The 19,419-nt window shown below is 42.5% G+C and overlaps 1 protein-coding gene across 1 annotated transcript in view; it reads right to left on the reverse strand.

Moving 5' to 3' along the window:
- Positions 1-19,419, reverse strand: part of dcc (DCC netrin 1 receptor) — a 675,496-nt gene that overhangs the window by 15,270 nt on the left and 640,807 nt on the right. The window contains exon 28 of the mRNA XM_065007657.1: positions 1,017-1,159. Within this exon, the coding sequence (XP_064863729.1) occupies positions 1,017-1,159 (143 nt within the window). The remainder of the gene's footprint in view (positions 1-1,016; positions 1,160-19,419) is intronic.

A 19,419-nucleotide genomic window follows, 5' to 3' on the forward strand; every position in this document is an offset into this window, starting at 1 on the left:
CTACTACTACTACTGCTATACAACAACAACAACTACTACTACTACTACTACTACTACTACTACTACTGCTATACAGCAACTACTACTACTACTACTACTACTACTACTACTACTACTACTACTACTGCTATACAACAACAACTACTACTACTACTACTACTACTACTACTGCTATACAACAACTACTACTACTACTACTACTACTACTACTACTACTACTACTACTGCTATACAACAACTACTACTACTACTGCCATTGTTACTACTACTACTATACTACTACTGCTGCTACTACTACTACTACTATACAACAAATACTACTATTCAACAACTACTACTACTACTACTACTACACTACTACTACAGCTACTACTACTACTACTACTATAATACTACTACAACTACTAATACACTACTACTACTACTACTACTACTACAACTACTACTACTACTACTACTACTACTACTACTACTACTACTACTATACTACTACTACAACTACTACTACTACTACTACTACACTACTACTTCAACTACTACTACTACTACTACTACTACTACTACTACTACTACTACTACTACTACTACTATACTACTACTACAACTACTACTACTACTACTACTACACTACTACTACTACTACTACTACTACTACTACTTCAACTACTACTACTACTACACTACTACTACTACTACTACTACTACTACTACTACTACTACTACTACAACTACTACTACTACTACTACTACAACTACTACTACTACTGTTGCTGCTACAACACTTCCAGACACAGTCTGAACCCCCATAGATGACAATGAGATCGTTCCAAAATATATATTCTTCCCACCAACAGGAGGACATTTCTTTCTGCTCTCGATCAAATCACATACTTTGGGCTTTTAATTTTCCCTTTTTATAGTAACATTAGTTTTGTGTGTATTTAAACATGATAATCTTGAATTTCTTAGAGTGTGATCGTGAGCGCCCGAGCACACTGAAGGGAGTGGTTGCTTACATTGGCTGAGTCTTCTGGTTGTTTCTGTCCCTCTTCACCCATCTCGGGGGCTGTTGGCACGGAGACCGGTAGTAGTGGTGATCTGGCCTTGCCAACTTGCCCCAGAGATGCTGTTTTTACTGTTGGCTTGGGAAGGCTGGCACCTGGAGAAACACAAACACAGAAACAAAATCACTGTCACATTTTGTATAAATCTAAGGACCTGTTTTTACCTAAGCCTTGGGAAAACACACCAACACTCTGTCACGTTTATGTATCAGCCTGAGGACCTGTTTTTACCTAAGCCTTGGGAAAACACACCAACACTCTGTCACGTTTATGTATACATCTGAGGACCTGTTTTTACCTAAGCCTTGGGAAAACACACCAACACTCTGTCACGTTTATGTATCAGCCCGAGGACCATGAGGTTACTGTACCAAACACTACTGGTTACACAACAAGTATCAAATCAAATCACATTTTATTTGTCACATACACATGGTTAGCAGATGTTAATGCGAGTGTAGCGAAATGCTTGTGCTTCTAGTTCTGACAATGCAGTGATAACCAACAAGTAATCTAACTAACAATTCCAAAACTACTGTCTTATACACAGTGTAAGGGGATAAGGAATATGTACATAAGGATATATGAATGAGTGATGGTACAGAGCAGCATACAGTAGATGGTATCGAGTACAGTATATACATATGAGATGAGTATGTAGACAAAGTAAACAAAGTGGCATAGTTAAAGTGGCTAGTGATACATGTATTACATAAGGATGCAGTCGATGATGTAGAGTACAGGATATACGTATGCATATGAGATGAATAATGTAGGGTAAGTAACATTATATAAGGTAGCATTGTTTAAAGTGGCTAGTGATACATGTATTACATAAGGATGCAGTCGATGATGTAGAGTACAGGATATACGTATGCATATGAGATGAATAATGTAGGGTAAGTAACATTATATAAGGTAGCATTGTTTAAAGTGGCTAGTGATACATGTATTACATAAGGATGCAGTCGATGATGTAGAGTACAGGATATACGTATGCATATGAGATGAATAATGTAGGGTAAGTAACATTATATAAGGTAGCATTGTTTAAAGTGGCTAGTGATACATGTATTACATAAGGATGCAGTCGATGATGTAGAGTACAGGATATACGTATGCATATGAGATGAATAATGTAGGGTAAGTAACATTATATAAGGTAGCATTGTTTAAAGTGGCTAGTGATACATGTATTACATAAGGATGCAGTCGATGATGTAGAGTACAGGATATACGTATGCATATGAGATGAATAATGTAGGGTAAGTAAGTAACATTATATAAGGTAGCTGTCACGCCTTGGTCATTATATTTTGTGTTTTTGGTATAGTTTGGGTAGGCCAGGGTATATATGTTGTGTTTCGTATTGGGGTTTGTATTATTTGGGATTGCGGCTGATTAGGGGTGTGGTATAGGTTTGGCTGCCTGAGGCGGTTCTCAATGAGAGTCAGGTGCTTCTCTTTGTCTCTGATTGGGAACCGTATTTAGGTAGCTTGAGTTCGCGTTGTATTTCGTGGGTGATTGTACCTGTCTTTGTGTATTCACCAGATAGGCTGTATAGTTTCACGTTCCGTCTGTTGTTTTGTATCTCACAGTTATTTCTTGTATCACGTTTTTCTTTATTAAAGCACATGAGTAACCTACACGCTGCATTTCGGTCCGACTCTCTTCTTTCAACAGACGAACGCTGTTACAGTAGCAACAAGTAACCTGATAAGGGACCTCAGCTGTAAACGAGATCTATAGGTGCAGGGCAGGTATGAAGAAGGCTTTTGTTCTTAGATATTGAGGCAGCAAGTTGTGCTGCTCTAAGGATTGTGGGTATAGGCAGGCAGAGGGAGCAGAGAGGGATAGAGGAGAGAGCAGTCTGTGTTTGACGGACAACGCTGACAGCACAGAGCAGCGTGGGGCACGGAGTATTGCTGTTCTGTGCCTGTTCTGTGAGGGAAGGAGAGAGGGAGGGAAGGAGAAAAGGAGGTAAGGAGAGAGGATAAGAAAGAGGGAACAGTGTGGGGGTTCTGCGTCTCTTCTCTCCATCTCCAGGATTAATGGCCTGACCATCTAAATGAGCTACCTGGGCTGGGTATTATCTGCATAATTTAACTCTGCAAATTATAGCAGCACCTGCTCGGCGCACTCGCAACAGTGGGAGGGAAAGGTAGTTGGGGAAACTCTGGCTCAGGACTTAATAATAGGATCAACCCTCCCCTTGGCGCCGCTGTGATAGGCTGGATAGATCACATCATAGAGCAGGAGGAGAAAGAAAACAAGTGTGAAAATCAAATCAAATCGAAAGTGTATTGGTCGGCGTACACAGATGTGCAGATGTTATTGCAGCTGCAGGGAAATGCTTGTGTGTCTAACTCCAACATTACATTAGCAATAAAGACTATTAAAAAAAATAAATTATAATCCAAAAAAATAAACATAATAAGAATGATATATATATATACACATAATGGTGTGTTTTGTATGTAAACATTATTAGAGTGACCAGTGTTCAATGACTATGTACATAGGGCAGCTGTCTCTAAGGTGCAGGGTAGAGTACCAGGGGGTAGCCGGTAGTAACAGTCTCTAAGGTGCAGGGTAGAGTACCGGGTGGTAGCCGGTAGTAACAGTCTCTAAGGTGCAGGGTAGAGTACCGGGTGGTAGCCGGTAGTAACAGTCTCTAAGGTGCAGGGTAGAGTACCAGGGGGTAGCCGGTAGTAACAGTCTCTAAGGTGCAGGGTAGAGTACCGGGTGGTAGCCGGTAGTAACAGTCTCTAAGGTGCAGGGTAGAGTACCGGGTGGTAGCCGGCTAGTAACAGTCTCTAAGGTGCAGGGTAGATTACCAGGGGGTAGCCGGTAGTAACAGTCTCTAAGGTGCAGGGTAGAGTACCGGGTGGTAGCCGGTAGTAAGAGTCTCTAAGGTGCAGGGTAGAGTACCGGGTGTTAGCCGGTAGTAAGTCTCTAAGGTGCAGGGTAGAGTACCGGGTGGTAGCCGGTAGTAACAGTCTCTAAGGTGCAGGGTAGAGTATCGGGTGGTAGCCGGTAGTAACAGTCTCTAAGGTGCAGGGTAGAGTACCGGGTGGTAGCCAGTAGTAACAGTCTCTAAGGTGCAGGGTAGAGTACCGGGTGGTAGCCGGTAGTAACAGTCTCTAAGGTGCAGGGTAGAGTACCGGGTGGTAGCCGGTAGTAACTGTATCTAAGGTGCAGGGTAGAGTACCATGCAGTAGCCAGTAGTAACAGTCTCTAAGATGCAGGGTAGAGTACCATGCAGTAGCCAGTAGTAACAGTCTCTAAGGTGCAGGGTAGAGTACCAGGTGGTAGCCGGGTAGTAACAGTCTCTAAGACGCAGGGTAGAGTACCGGGTGGTAGCCGGTAGTAAGAGTCTCTAAGGTGCAGGGTAGAGTACCATGCAGTAGCCAGTAGTAACAGTCTCTAAGGTGCAGGGTAGAGTACCAGGTGGTAGCCGGGTAGTAACAATCTCTAAGACGCAGGGTAGAGTACCATGCAGTAGCCAGTAGTAACATTTACATTTAAGTCATTTAGCAGACGCTCTTATCCAGAGCGACTTACAAATTGGGTAACAGTGGTAGCCAGGTAGTAACAGTCTCTAAGGTGCAGGGTAGAGTACCGGGTGGTAGCCGGTAGTAACAGTCTCTAAGGTGCAGGGTAGAGTACCGGGTGGTAGCCGGCTAGTAACAGTCTCTAAGGTGCAGGGTAGATTACCAGGGGGTAGCCGGTAGTAACAGTCTCTAAGGTGCAGGGTAGAGTACCGGGTGGTAGCCGGTAGTAAGAGTCTCTAAGGTGCAGGGTAGAGTACCGGGTGGTAGCCGGTAGTAACAGTCTCTAAGGTGCAGGGTAGAGTACCGGGTGGTAGCCAGTAGTAACAGTCTCTAAGGTGCAGGGTAGAGTACCGGGTGGTAGCCGGTAGTAACAGTCTCTAAGGTGCAGGGTAGAGTACCGGGTGGTAGCCGGGTAGTAACAGTCTCTAAGGTGCAGGGTAGAGTACCGGGTGGTAGCCGGGTAGTAACAGTCTCTAAGATGCAGGGTAGAGTACCATGCAGTAGCCAGTAGTAACAGTCTCTAAGGTGCAGGGTAGAGTACCAGGTGGTAGCCGGGTAGTAACAGTCTCTAAGACGCAGGGTAGAGTACCATGCAGTAGCCAGTAGTAACAGTGGTAGCCAGGTAGTAACAGTCTCTAAGGTGCAGGGTAGAGTACCGGGTGGTAGATGGGTAGTAACAGTCTCTAAGGTGCAGGGTAGAGTACCGGGTGGTAGCCAGCTAGTAACAGTGAGTAAGGCTAGTGATGGCTGTTTAACAGTGATGGCCTGGAGATAGAAGCTGTTTTTCACTCTCTCGGTCACAGCTTTGATGGACCTGTGTGATCTCCGCCTTCTAGATGGTAGCGGGATAAATGGTAGCTGGTAGCTGGTAGCTGGTAGCTCGTAGCTGGTAGCTGGTAGCTCGAGTGGCTGAGGGAGGTCCTTGACGATCTTTCAAGTTTTAAGTGAAATGCCTTTCTTGCTCTAAACCCAATAACGCAGTAATCAACAACAATGCAGAACAAAAACACACCAGATATTAAAAAGAAGAAGAACACGAGAAAGTAAGTAATCATACTATATACAGGGTCAGTTAATACCATACTATATACAGGGTCAGTAAATACCATACTATATACAGGGTCAGTTAATACCATACTATATACAGGGTCAGTAAATACCATACTATATACAGGGTCAGTAAATACCATACTATATACAGGGTCAGTTAATACCATACTATATACAGGGTCAGTTAATACCATACTATATACAGGGTCAGTTAGTACCATACTATATACAGGGTCAGTTAATATACTATATACAGGGTCAGTTAATACCATACTATATACAGGGTCAGTAAATACCATACTATATACAGGGTCAGTAAATACCATACTATATACAGGGTCAGTAAATACCATACTATATTAATACCAGGGTCAGTTAATACCATACTATATACAGGGTCAGTAAATACCATACTATATACAGGGTCAGTTAATAATATACAGGGTCAGTAAATACCATACTATACAGGGTCAGTTAATACCATACTATATACAGGGTCAGTAAATACCATACTATATACAGGGTCATACTATATACAGGGTCATACTATATACAGGGTCAGTAAATACCATACTATATACAGGGTCAATACCATACTATATACAGGGTCAGTTAATACCATACTATATACAGGGTCAGTTAATACCATACTATATACAGGGTCAGTAAATACCATACTATATACAGGGTCAGTTAATACCATACTATATACAGGGTCAGTAAATACCATACTATATACAGGGTCAGTTAATACCATACTATATACAGGGTCAGTAAATACCATACTATATACAGGGTCAGTTAATACCATACTATATACAGGGTCAGTAAATACCATACTATATACAGGGTCAGTAAATACCATACTATATACAGGGTCAGTAAATACCATACTATATACAGGGTCAGTAAATACCATACTATATACAGGGTCAGTAAATACCATACTATATACAGGGTCAGTAAATACCATACTATATACAGGGTCAGTAAATACCATACTATATACAGGGTCAGTAAATACCATACTATACCATACTATATACAGGGTCAGTAAATACCATACTATATACAGGGTCAGTTAATACCATACTATATACAGGGTCAGTAAACCATACCATACTATACTATATACAGGGTCAGTAAATACCATACTATATACAGGGTCAGTTAATACCATACTATATACAGGGTCAGTCAGGGTAAATACCATACTATATACAGGGTCAGTAAATACCATACTATATACAGGGTCAGTTAATACCATACTATATACAGGGTCAGTAAATACCATACTATATACAGGGTCAGTAAATACCATACTATATACAGGGTCAGTAAATACCATACTATATACAGGGTCAGGTTAATACCATACTATATACAGGGTCAGTAAATACCATACTATATACAGGGTCAGTAAATACCATACATACTCAGTAAATACTATATACAGGTCAGTAAATACCATACTATATACAGGGTCAGTAAATACCATACTATATACCATACTATATACAGGGTCAGTAAATACCATACTATATACAGGGTCAGTAAATACCATACTATATACAGGGTCAGTTAATACCATACTATATACAGGGTCAGTAAATACCATACTATATACAGGGTCAGTAAATACCATACTATATACAGGGTCAGTAAATACCATACTATATATCACTAAATACCATACTATATACAGGGTCAGTAAATACCATACTATATACAGGGTCAGTAAATACCATACTATATACAGGGTCAGTTAGTACCATACTATATACAGGGTCAGTAAATACCATACTATATACAGGGTCAGTTAGTACCATACTATATACAGGGTCAGTAAATACCATACTATATACAGGGTCAGTAAATACCATACTATATACAGGGTCAGTTAATACCATACTATATACAGGGTCAGTAAATACCATACTATATACAGGGTCAGTAAATACCATACTATATACAGGGTCAGTTAGTACCATACTATATACAGGGTCAGTTAATACCATACTATATACAGGGTCAGTAAATACCATACTATATACAGGGTCAGTTAAATACCATACTATATACAGGGTCAGTAAATACCATACTATATACAGGGTCAGTAAATACCATACTATATACAGGGTCAGTTAATACCATACTATATACAGGGTCAGTAAATACCATACTATATACAGGGTCAGTTAATACCATACTATATACAGGGTCAGTAAATACCATACTATATACAGGGTCAGTAAATACCATACTATATACAGGGTCAGTTAATACCATACTATATACAGGGTCAGTTAATACCATACTATATACAGGGTCAGTTAATACCATACTATATACAGGGTCAGTTAATACCATACTATATACAGGGTCAGTAAATACCATACTATATACAGGGTCAGTAAATACCATACTATATACAGGGTCAGTAAATACCATACTATATACAGGGTCAGTAAATACCATACTATATACAGGGTCAGTAAATACCATACTATATACAGGGTCAGTAAATACCATACTATATACAGGGTCAGTTAATACCATACTATATACAGGGTCAGGTTAATACCATACTATATACAGGGTCAGTTAATACCATACTATATACAGGGTCAGTTAATACCATACTATATACAGGGTCAGTTAATAGCATACTATATACAGGGACAGTAGATACCATACTATATACAGGGTCAGTTAATACCATACTATATACAGGGTCAGTTAATAGCATACTATATACAGGGACAGTAGATACCATACTATATACAGGGTCAGTAAATACCATACTATATACAGGGTCAGTTAATACCATACTATATACAGGGTCAGTTAATACCATACTATATACAGGGTCAGTAAATACCATACTATATACAGGGTCAGTAAATACCATACTATATACAGGGTCAGTTAATACCATACTATATACAGGGTCAGTAAATACCATACTATATACAGGGTCAGTAAATACCATACTATATACAGGGTCAGTAAATACCATACTATATACAGGGTCAGTTAATACCATACTATATACAGGGTCAGTTAATAGCATACTATATACAGGGTCAGTTAATACCATACTATATACAGGGTCAGTTTAATACTATATACAGGGTCAGTTAATACCATACTATATACAGGGTCAGTTAATACCATACTATATACAGGGTCAGGTTAATACCATACTATATACAGGGTCAGTTAATACCATACTATATACAGGGTCAGTTAATACCATACTATATACAGGGTCAGTTAATACCATACTATATACAGGGTCAGTTAATACCATACTATATACAGGGTCAGTTAATACCATACTATATACAGGGTCAGTTAATACCATACTATATACAGGGTCAGTTAATACCATACTATATACAGGGTCAGTTAATACCATACTATATACAGGGTCAGTTAGTACCATACTATATACAGGGTCAGTTAATACCATACTATATACAGGGTCAGTTAATACCATACTATATACAGGGTCAGTTAATACCATACTATATACAGGGTCAGTTAATGCCATACTATATACAGGGTCAGTAAATATCATACTATATACAGGGTCAGTTAATACCATACTATATACAGGGTCAGTTAATACCATACTATATACAGGGTCAGTTAATGCCATACTATAACCATGTTTTTAATCATGAAACAAACCACTCCGCGTTTCTTTTTCCCAGCGAGTTATTTTATCTTTTACCTTGCGAAGGACGGAGGACCCCGCTGGCTGAATGGACAGGGACAATATATCCAGAGAGAGCCATGATTCCGTAAAACAGAGTATGTTACAGTCCCTGATGTCTCTGGAAGGAAATCTTCGCCATTGAGCTTGTCTACTTTATTGACTGAGTCTGACTTGGGCCCCGCTCCTTCTACCTCTTCTCCAGCATTGGCGTTTTTGGTGCAGCCCCCAGGATGAAAAGAGCTTCTTTGGGAAGTTCAAACAAAGGATCCATGTCAAGGAAGATACATTTTTGCTCAAATTTCTGGTGAGTGAAAACCGAATACACCAAGACACACCTACAGTGCTCAGTGAGGCAGTAGCTGATAGATTGGGAGTAAGGACCGTGACTGAACTGGACTGGAGAGATATGGTTGGCTTCACCACAGATTACAGTCAGCCAGTCAATTATAGTCGACCTGAGAAACAAACCACCTTATCGGAAGTGGATCTAAAACACAAAACATATATTTAACCTGTATTGTAATGGTTAGGTCTATACTATAACCACAACATTTAACAATTTATTAACAGAGTGTACTGTAGTTGTAATAATGGTGTAATCATGTATTGTGAGGCTACTGATTATTTTTCATAATCTACATGTGAACAACTCTTAAACAGCACCTGAGCCACTGGTCAGTCATGAGCAACCATGCTGTAAACTAGCGTTTTCATTTCTGCTTCAGTCTTAATTAACACTACGATCGTTACCTAGCATTTCACACGATGGCCCTCTGTCTCTCGGCTGAGCAGCGTGGGAGGTGAACGGCGAGCTGCGTCTATCCCACAATGTTCTCTGTTTCTCTCCGGCCCAGGCTTAGTTACACTCTCAGCGCATACTGTTTGGCTCTCAGTGAACAGAGAATAACACTAAGGACCCCAGCGAGCCCTGTAACACAGAGTTACACCAAGGAACCCAGAGAGCCCTGTAACACAGAGTTACACCAAGGAACCCAGAGAGCCCTGTAACACAGAGTAACACCAAGGACCCCAGCGAGCCCTGTAACACAGAGTAACACCAAGGACCCCAGAGAGCCCAGTAACACAGATTAACACCAAGGACCCCAGCGAGCCCTGTAACACAGAGTTACACCAAGGAACCCAGAGAGCCCTGTAACACAGAGTAACACCAAGGACCCCAGCGAGCCCTGTAACACAGAGTAACACCAAGGACCCCAGAGAGCCCAGTAACACAGATTAACACCAAGGACCCCAGCGAGCCCAGTAATACAGATTAACACCAAGGACCCCAGAGAGCCCAGTAACACAGAGTAACACCAATGACCCCAGCGAGCCCTGTAACACAGAGTAACACCAAGGAACCCAGAGAGCCCAGTAACACAGAGTAACACCAAGGACCCCAGAGAGCCCTGTAACACAGGACAACAGCGAGCCCTGTAACACAGAGTAACACCAAGGACCCCAGCGAGCCCAGTAACACAGATTAACACCAAGGACCCCAGAGAGCCCAGTATGTGATGTGATGGTGTGGTGGTGTGGTGATGGGGTGGTGTGGTGGTGTGGCGGTGTGGTGGTGTGTTGATGTGGTGGTGGTGATGTGGTGGTGGTGGTGGTGGTGATGTGGGGGTGGTGGTGTGGTGGTGTGGTGGTGGTGATGTGGTGGTGGTGGTGATGTGGGGGTGGTGGTGGTGGTGATGTGGGGGTGGTGGTGGTGGTGATGTGGTGGTGGTGATGTGGTGGTGGTGGTGATGTGGGGGTGGTGGTGTGGTGGTGTGGTGGTGGTGATGTGGTGGTGGTGGTGATGTGGGGGTGGTGGTGTGGCGATGCTGAACGCTGCCAGACCACCTAGTCAGTTGGAGTCTGATCTGTTCATTCTGCTCCACCTCAACTTCAATCAGCCCTATTGTCATTCTGAGAACCTGGCTAAGTGTGTGTGTGTGTGTGTGTGTGTGTGTGTGTGTGTGTGTGTGTGTGTGTGTGTGTGTGTGTATGTGTTTATAATCTGAAAAAAGAATGATGCTCAATATGGCCCGCTGGTCCCCCCCATTACGGCACATCGACTTGAATAGAAATGTCTGTTGTAGTCAATGGTATCTCTAGCACAAGGACACAATGCAATGGGAGCCAGCTGGATCTGGATCAGAACAGTCTGAACGTCTGTTCTGTTCAGCTGCTAACTATGCTGGCTAAGCAGTTCTGATTGCCGGCTGCTGTAAGACCGATGGCAATGTACTCGACAACAGTGCTAAGGTGGCTTTCTGCCTAGTCTCCTGTTTCTGCAGGCCATAGGCCTATAATGAGGGGAACATAATTGCACGAGAGTGGAGTTTTATCAAGGGGACAAGCTTGATTAAGCACGTCATAGTCACGGTAACTCACAGAACTACGGAAACATATACCAAAAGGTTACTTCATGTGAGCCCATGAAAGATATAGTGTCAAATGTTGTGTTCAATAAAACCTTCAATAAAGTGTTGACAACATGTTAGCACCAACCACACAGTTAGCAGATGTACCAGGCTAACTGTCACGACTCTCCACTCAGTGTTCTATCTGTCACGACTCTCCACTCAGTGTTCTGACTGTCACGACTCTCCACTCAGTGTTCTGACTGTCACGACTCTCCACTCAGTGTTCTGACTATCACGACTCTCCCCTCAGTGTTCTAACTGTCACGACTCTCCACTCAGTGTTCTGACTATCACGACTCTCCACTCAGTGTTCTGACTGTCACGACTCTCCACTCAGTGTTCTGACTGTCACGACTCTCCACTCAGTGTTCTGACTATCACGACTCTCCCCTCAGTGTTCTAACTGTCACGACTCTCCACTCAGTGTTCTGACTATCACGACTCTCCACTCAGTGTTCTGACTGTCACGACTCTCCACTCAGTGTTCTATCTGTCACGACTCTCCACTCAGTGTTCTGACTGTCACGACTCTCCACTCAGTGTTCTGACTGTCACGACTCTCCACTCAGTGTTCTGACTGTCACGACTCTCCACTCAGTGTTCTGACTATCACGACTCTCCACTCAGTGTTCTGACTGTCACGACTCTCCACTCAGTGTTCTGACTATCAAGACTCTCCAATCAGTGTTCTGACTATCACGACTCTCCACTCAGTGTTCTGACTATCACGACTCTCCACTCAGTGTTCTGACTATCACGACTCTCCACTCAGTGTTCTAACTGTCACGACTCTCCACTCAGTGTTCTGACTATCACGACTCTCCACTCAGTGTTCTGACTATCACGACTCTCCACTCAGTGTTCTATCTGTCACTACTCTCCACTCAGTGTTCTGACTATCACGACTCTCCACTCAGTGTTCTATCTGTCACTACTCTCCACTCAGTGTTCTATCTGTCACTACTCTCCACTCAGTGTTCTAACTGTTCTTACTCTCCCCTCAGTGTTCTAACTGTCACTACTCTCCACTCAGTGTTCTAACTGTTCTTACTCTCCCCTCAGTGTTCTAACTGTCACTACTCTCCACTCAGTGTTCTAACTGTCACTATTCTCCACTCAGTGTTCTGACTGTCACTACTCTCCACTCAGTGTTCTAACTGTCACTACTCTCCACTCAGTGTTCTAACTGTCACGACTCTCCACTCAGTGTTCTCACTGTCACTACTCTCCACTCAGTGTTCTATCTGTCACTACTCTCCACTCAGTGTTCTATCTGTCACTACTCTCCACTCAGTGTTCTAACTGTCACTACTCTCCACTCAGTGTTCTAACTGTCACTACTCTCCACTCAGTGTTCTGACTATCACGACTCTCCAATCAGTGTTCTGACTATCACGACTCTCCACTCAGTGTTCTGACTATCACGACTCTCCAATCAGTGTTCTGACTATCACGACTCTCCACTCAGTGTTCTGACTATCACGACTCTCCACTCAGTGTTCTAACTATCACGACTCTCCACTCAGTGTTCTGACTATCACGACTCTCCACTCAGTGTTCTGACTATCACGACTCTCCACTCAGTGTTCTGACTATCACGACTCTCCACTCAGTGTTCTGACTATCACGACTCTCCAATCAGTGTTCTGACTATCACGACTCTCCACTCAGTGTTCTATCTGTCACTACTCTCCACTCAGTGTTCTGACTATCACGACTCTCCACTCAGTGTTCTATCTGTCACTACTCTCCACTCAGTGTTCTATCTGTCACTACTCTCCACTCAGTGTTCTATCTGTCACTACTCTCCACTCAGTGTTCTAACTGTTCTTACTCTCCCCTCAGTGTTCTAACTGTCACTACTCTCCACTCAGTGTTCTAACTGTCACTATTCTCCACTCAGTGTTCTGACTTTCACTACTCTCCACTCAGTGTTCTAACTGTCACTACTCTCCACTCAGTGTTCTAACTGTCACGACTCTCCACTCAGTGTTCTGACTGTCACTACTCTCCACTCAGTGTTCTATCTGTCACTACTCTCCACTCAGTGTTCTATCTGTCACTACTCTCCACTCAGTGTTCTAACTGTCACTACTCTCCACTCAGTGTTCTAACTGTCACTACTCTCCACTCAGTGTTCTATCTGTCACTACTCTCCACTCAGTGTTCTAACTGTTCTTACTCTCCCCTCAGTGTTCTAACTGTCACTACTCTCCACTCAGTGTTCTATCTGTCACTACTCTCCACTCAGTGTTCTAACTGTTCTTACTCTCCCCTCAGTGTTCTAACTGTCACTACTCTCCAGTCAGTGTTCTAACTGTCACTACTCTCCACTCAGTGTTCTAACTGTCACTACTCTCCACTCAGTGTTCTAACTGTCACGACTCTCCAATCAGTGTTCTGACTGTCACTACTCTTCACTCAGTGTTCTAACTCTTCTTACTCTCCCCTCAGTGTTCTAACTGTCACTACTCCCCACTCAGTGTTCTAACTGTCACTACTCTCCACTCAGTGTTCTGACTGTCACTACTCTCCACTCAGTGTTCTAACTGTCACTACTCTCCACTCAGTGTTCTAACTGTCATGACTCTCCACTCAGTGTTCTAACTGTCACTATTCTCCACTCAGTGTTCTGACTTTCACTACTCTCCACTCAGTGTTCTAACTGTCACTACTCTCCACTCAGTGTTCTAACTGTCACGACTCTCCACTCAGTGTTCTGACTGTCACTACTCTCCACTCAGTGTTCTATCTGTCACTACTCTCCACTCAGTGTTCTATCTGTCACTACTCTCCACTCAGTGTTCTAACTGTCACTACTCTCCACTCAGTGTTCTAACTGTCACTACTCTCCACTCAGTGTTCTATCTGTCACTACTCTCCACTCAGTGTTCTAACTGTTCTTACTCTCCCCTCAGTGTTCTAACTGTCACTACTCTCCACTCAGTGTTCTATCTGTCACTACTCTCCACTCAGTGTTCTAACTGTTCTTACTCTCCCCTCAGTGTTCTAACTGTCACTACTCTCCAGTCAGTGTTCTAACTGTCACTACTCTCCACTCAGTGTTCTAACTGTCACTACTCTCCACTCAGTGTTCTAACTGTCACGACTCTCCAATCAGTGTTCTGACTGTCACTACTCTTCACTCAGTGTTCTAACTCTTCTTACTCTCCCCTCAGTGTTCTAACTGTCACTACTCCCCACTCAGTGTTCTAACTGTCACTACTCTCCACTCAGTGTTCTGACTGTCACTACTCTCCACTCAGTGTTCTAACTGTCACTACTCTCCACTCAGTGTTCTGACTGTCACTACTCTCCACTCAGTGTTCTAACTGTCACTACTCTCCACTCAGTGTTCTAACTGTCATGACTCTCCACTCAGTGTTCTGACTGTCACTACTCTCCACTCAGTGTTCTGACTGTCACTACTCTCCACTCAGTGTTCTATCTGTCACTACTCTCCACTCAGTGTTCTAACTGTCACGACTCTCCACTCAGTGTTCTATTCAAAAGGTTCCACCTTCTACCACAATGTGAAACCTACTGTATGCACTGTACACTGCTATAACAATGTGAAACCTACTGTATGCACTGTACACTGCTATCACAATGTGAAACCTACTGTAACCCCACTGTACACTGCTATCACAATGTGAAACCTATGTATGCACTGTACACTGCTATCACAATGTGAAACCTATGTATGCACTGTACACTGCTATCACAATGTGAAACCTACTGTATGCACTGTACACTGCTATCACAATGTGAAACCTACTGTATGCACTGTACACTGCTATCACAATGTGAAACCTACTGTATGCACTGTACACTGCTATCACAAAGTGAAACCTACTGTATGCACTGTACACTGCTATCACAATGTGAAACCTACTGTATGCACTGTACACTGCTATCACAATGTGAAACCTACTGTATGCACTGTACACTGCTATCACAAAGTGAAACCTACTGTATGCACTGTACACTGCTATCACAAAGTGAAACCTACTGTATGCACTGTACACTGCTATCACAATGTGAAACCTACTGTATGCACTGTACACTGCTATCACAATGTGTAACCTACTGTATGCACTGTACACTGCTATCACAAAGTGAAACCTACTGTATGCACTGTACTGTACTATATATACCCGTGGTGCCTTGTCAGCATCATAATGGCTAAATATCTGCAGGCCTTTTTCCAGTAGTGCACATCATTTCCATCGACCAAAGTCATTTAAACTGCTTTGTTTCACCACTTTGCAAAATTAATCCATATAAATTCCAGCCACATAGCTACCTACAGCACCTACAGAAAGAATGAATACCTCTTGACTTATTACACATTGTGTTGTGTTAAAGCCTAAATTCAAAATGGATTTCATATTTTTTTCTCACCCATCAAGATGCAATACCCCCAAAATGGCAAACTGAAAACATACATTTTTTTGTGTGTGGAAATTCATTGAAAGCGAAATACAGAAATATCTCATTTATGTTAGTATTAAGACCCCTGAGTCAATACATGTTAGATTACAGCTGTGTGAGTTTTTCTGACTAAGTAAACATTTCACTGTTGATTTAAGTCTCTGAGAGCTTTGCACACCTAGATTGTTTATTTAATTTATCTGTTATTTTACCAGGTAAGTTGACTGAGAACACGTTCTCATTTGCAGCAACGACCTGGGGAATAGTTACAGGGGAGAGGAGGGGGATGAATGAGCCAATTGTAAACTGGGGATTATTAGGTGACTGTGAAGGTTTGAGGGCCAGATTGGGAATTTAGCCAGGACACCAGGGTTAACACCACTACTCTTACGATAAGTGCCATGGGATCTTTAATGACCTCAGAGAGTCAAGACATCCGTTTAACGTCCCATCCGAAAGACGGCACCCTACACAGGGCAGTGTCCCCAATCACTGCCCTGGGGCATTGGGATATGTTTTTAGACCAGAGGGAAGAGTGCCTCCTACTGGCCCTCCAACACCACTTCCAGCAGCATCTGGTCTCCCATCCAGGAACTGACCAGGACCAACCCTGCTTAGCTTCAGAAGCCAGCCAGCAGTGGTATGCAGGGTGGTATGCAGGGTGGAATGCTGCTTGCACAAATATTGTAGAATATTTCCACATGGTTATTTTTGATTATGATTATAAAATGCTTTAGGCTCCGTCAAGTTGGTTGTTGATCATTGCTAGACAGCCATCTTCAAGTCTAGCCATAGATTTTCAAACCGATTTAAGTCAAAACTGTAACTAGGACACTCAGGAACTTTCCATGTTGTCTTGGTAAGAACATTCACTGTCTTCTTGGTGAGCAACCCCAGTGTATATTTGTCCTTGTGTTTTAGGTTATTGTCCTGCTGAAAGGTGAATTCATCTCCCAGTGTCTGGTGGAAAGCAGACTGAACCAGGCTTTCCTCTAGGACTTTGCCTGTGCTTAGCTCTATTCCTTTTATTTTTATCCATAGTCCTTGCCGATGACAAGCATACCCATAACATAATGCAGCCACCACCATGCTTGACAGGGCAGTGTCCCCGATATTAAGAGTGCTACTCAGTGTGTTGGTTTTGCCCCAAAAAAAACATAATGCTTTGTATTCAGGACAAAGTTATCATTACTATTTGACTTGCCTAGTTAAATAAAGGTTTAATAAATAAATAAATAAAAAGATTACAATATTGTTGATTCATCCTCAGTTTTCTCCTTTCACAGCCATTAAACTCTGTAACTGTTTTAAAGTCACCATCGGTATCATGGTGAAATCACGGAGCGGTTTCCTTCCTCTCCGGCAACTGAGTTAGGAAGGACACCAGTATCTTTGTCGTGACTGGGTGTTTTGACAGACCATTCAGAGTAGAATTAATACCATCACCATTCTCAAAGGGATATTCAATTTCTGCTTTTAAAATGTTTTAACCAACTACCAATAGGTGCCCTACTTTGCGAGGCATGAAACGCCTCACTGGTCTTTGTGGTTTAATCTGTGTTTGAAATTCACTGCTTGACTTAGGGACCTTACAGATAATTGTATGTGTGGAGGTACAGAGACGAGATAGAGAAAAATCATGTTAAACTCTATTGTTGCACACAAAGTGAGTCCATTCAACTTATTATGTGACTTGTTAAGCACATTTTTACACCTGAACATATCTAGGCCATAACAAAGCGGTTGAATGCTTATTGACTCAAGACATTTCAGCTTTGCATTTTGTATTAATTTGTAAACATGTCTAAACACAATTCCAGTTTGACATTATGGTGTATTGTGTGTAGACCGTTGACACAACATCTCATCGTAAAATCCATTTTAAAACTCTGCACGTTTGATGTGTTCAACACTGTCTAGAAGAGACACAGAGCTCCTGCTGTTGCCTGACAACACCTGAAACAACCTGAAGCAGGTAGGCAGTGAAGAGAAGTGAACTAGACAACACCTGAAGCAGGTAGGCAATGAAGAGAAGTGAACTAGACAACACCTGAAGCAGGTAGGCAGTAAAGATAAGTAAACTAGACAACACCTGAAGCAGGTAGGCAGTGAAGAGAAGTGAACTAGACAACACCTGAAGCAGGTAGGCAGTGAAGAGAAGTGAACTAGACAACACCTGAAACAACCTGAAGCAGGTAGGCAGTGAAGAGAAGTGAACTAGACAACACCTGAAGCAGGTAGGCAGTGAAGAGAAGTGAACTAGACAACACCTGAAACAACCTGAAGCAGGTAGGCAGTGAAGAGAAGTGAACTAGACAACACCTGAAGCAGGTAGGCAGTGAAGAGAAGTGAACTAGACAACACCTGAAGCAGGTAAGCAGTGAAGAGAAGTGAACTAGACAACACCTGACGTAGGTAGGCAGTGAAGAGAGGTGAACTAGACAACACCTGAAGCAGGTAGGCAGTGAAGAGAAGTGAACTAGACAACACCTGACGTAGGTAGGCAATGAAGAGAAGTGAACTAGACAACACCTGAAGCAGGTAAGCAGTGAAGAGAAGTGAACTAGACAACACCTGACATAGGTAGGCAATGAAGAGAAGTGAACTAGACAACACCTGAAGCAGGTAGGCAGTGAAGAGAAGTGAACTAGACAACACCTGACGTAGGTAGGCAATGAAGAGAAGTGAACTAGACAACACTTGAAGCAGGTAGGCAGTGAAGAGAAGTGAACTAGACAACACTGAAGCAGCTAGGCAGTGAAGAGAAGTGAACTAGACAACACCTGAAGCAGGTAGGCAGTGAAGAGAAGTGAACTAGACAACACCTGACGTAGGTAGGCAGTGAAGAGAGGTGAACTAGACAACACCTGAAGCAGGTAGGCAGTGAAGAGAGGTAAACTAGACAACACCTGAAGCAGGTAGGCAGTGAAGAGAAGTGAACTAGACAACACCTGAAGCAGGTAGGCAGTGAAGAGAAGTGAACTAGACAACACCTGAAGCAGCCTGAAGCAGGTAGGCAGTGAAGGGAAGTGAAATATACAGACTCTGGAAGGTAAACATCATTCTGGGGTACGTCCCAAATGGCAGCCATTTCCCTTTATAGTGCATTACATTTATGGTAGTAGTCTAAGTGCTCTGATCTAAAGTAGTTCACTATAATAGTCTGTCATTTGGGACACAGA

The sequence above is a fragment of the Oncorhynchus nerka genome, linkage group LG22, assembly GCF_034236695.1.
Source record: "Oncorhynchus nerka isolate Pitt River linkage group LG22, Oner_Uvic_2.0, whole genome shotgun sequence".
In the NCBI taxonomy this organism is placed as follows: domain Eukaryota; kingdom Metazoa; phylum Chordata; class Actinopteri; order Salmoniformes; family Salmonidae; genus Oncorhynchus; species Oncorhynchus nerka.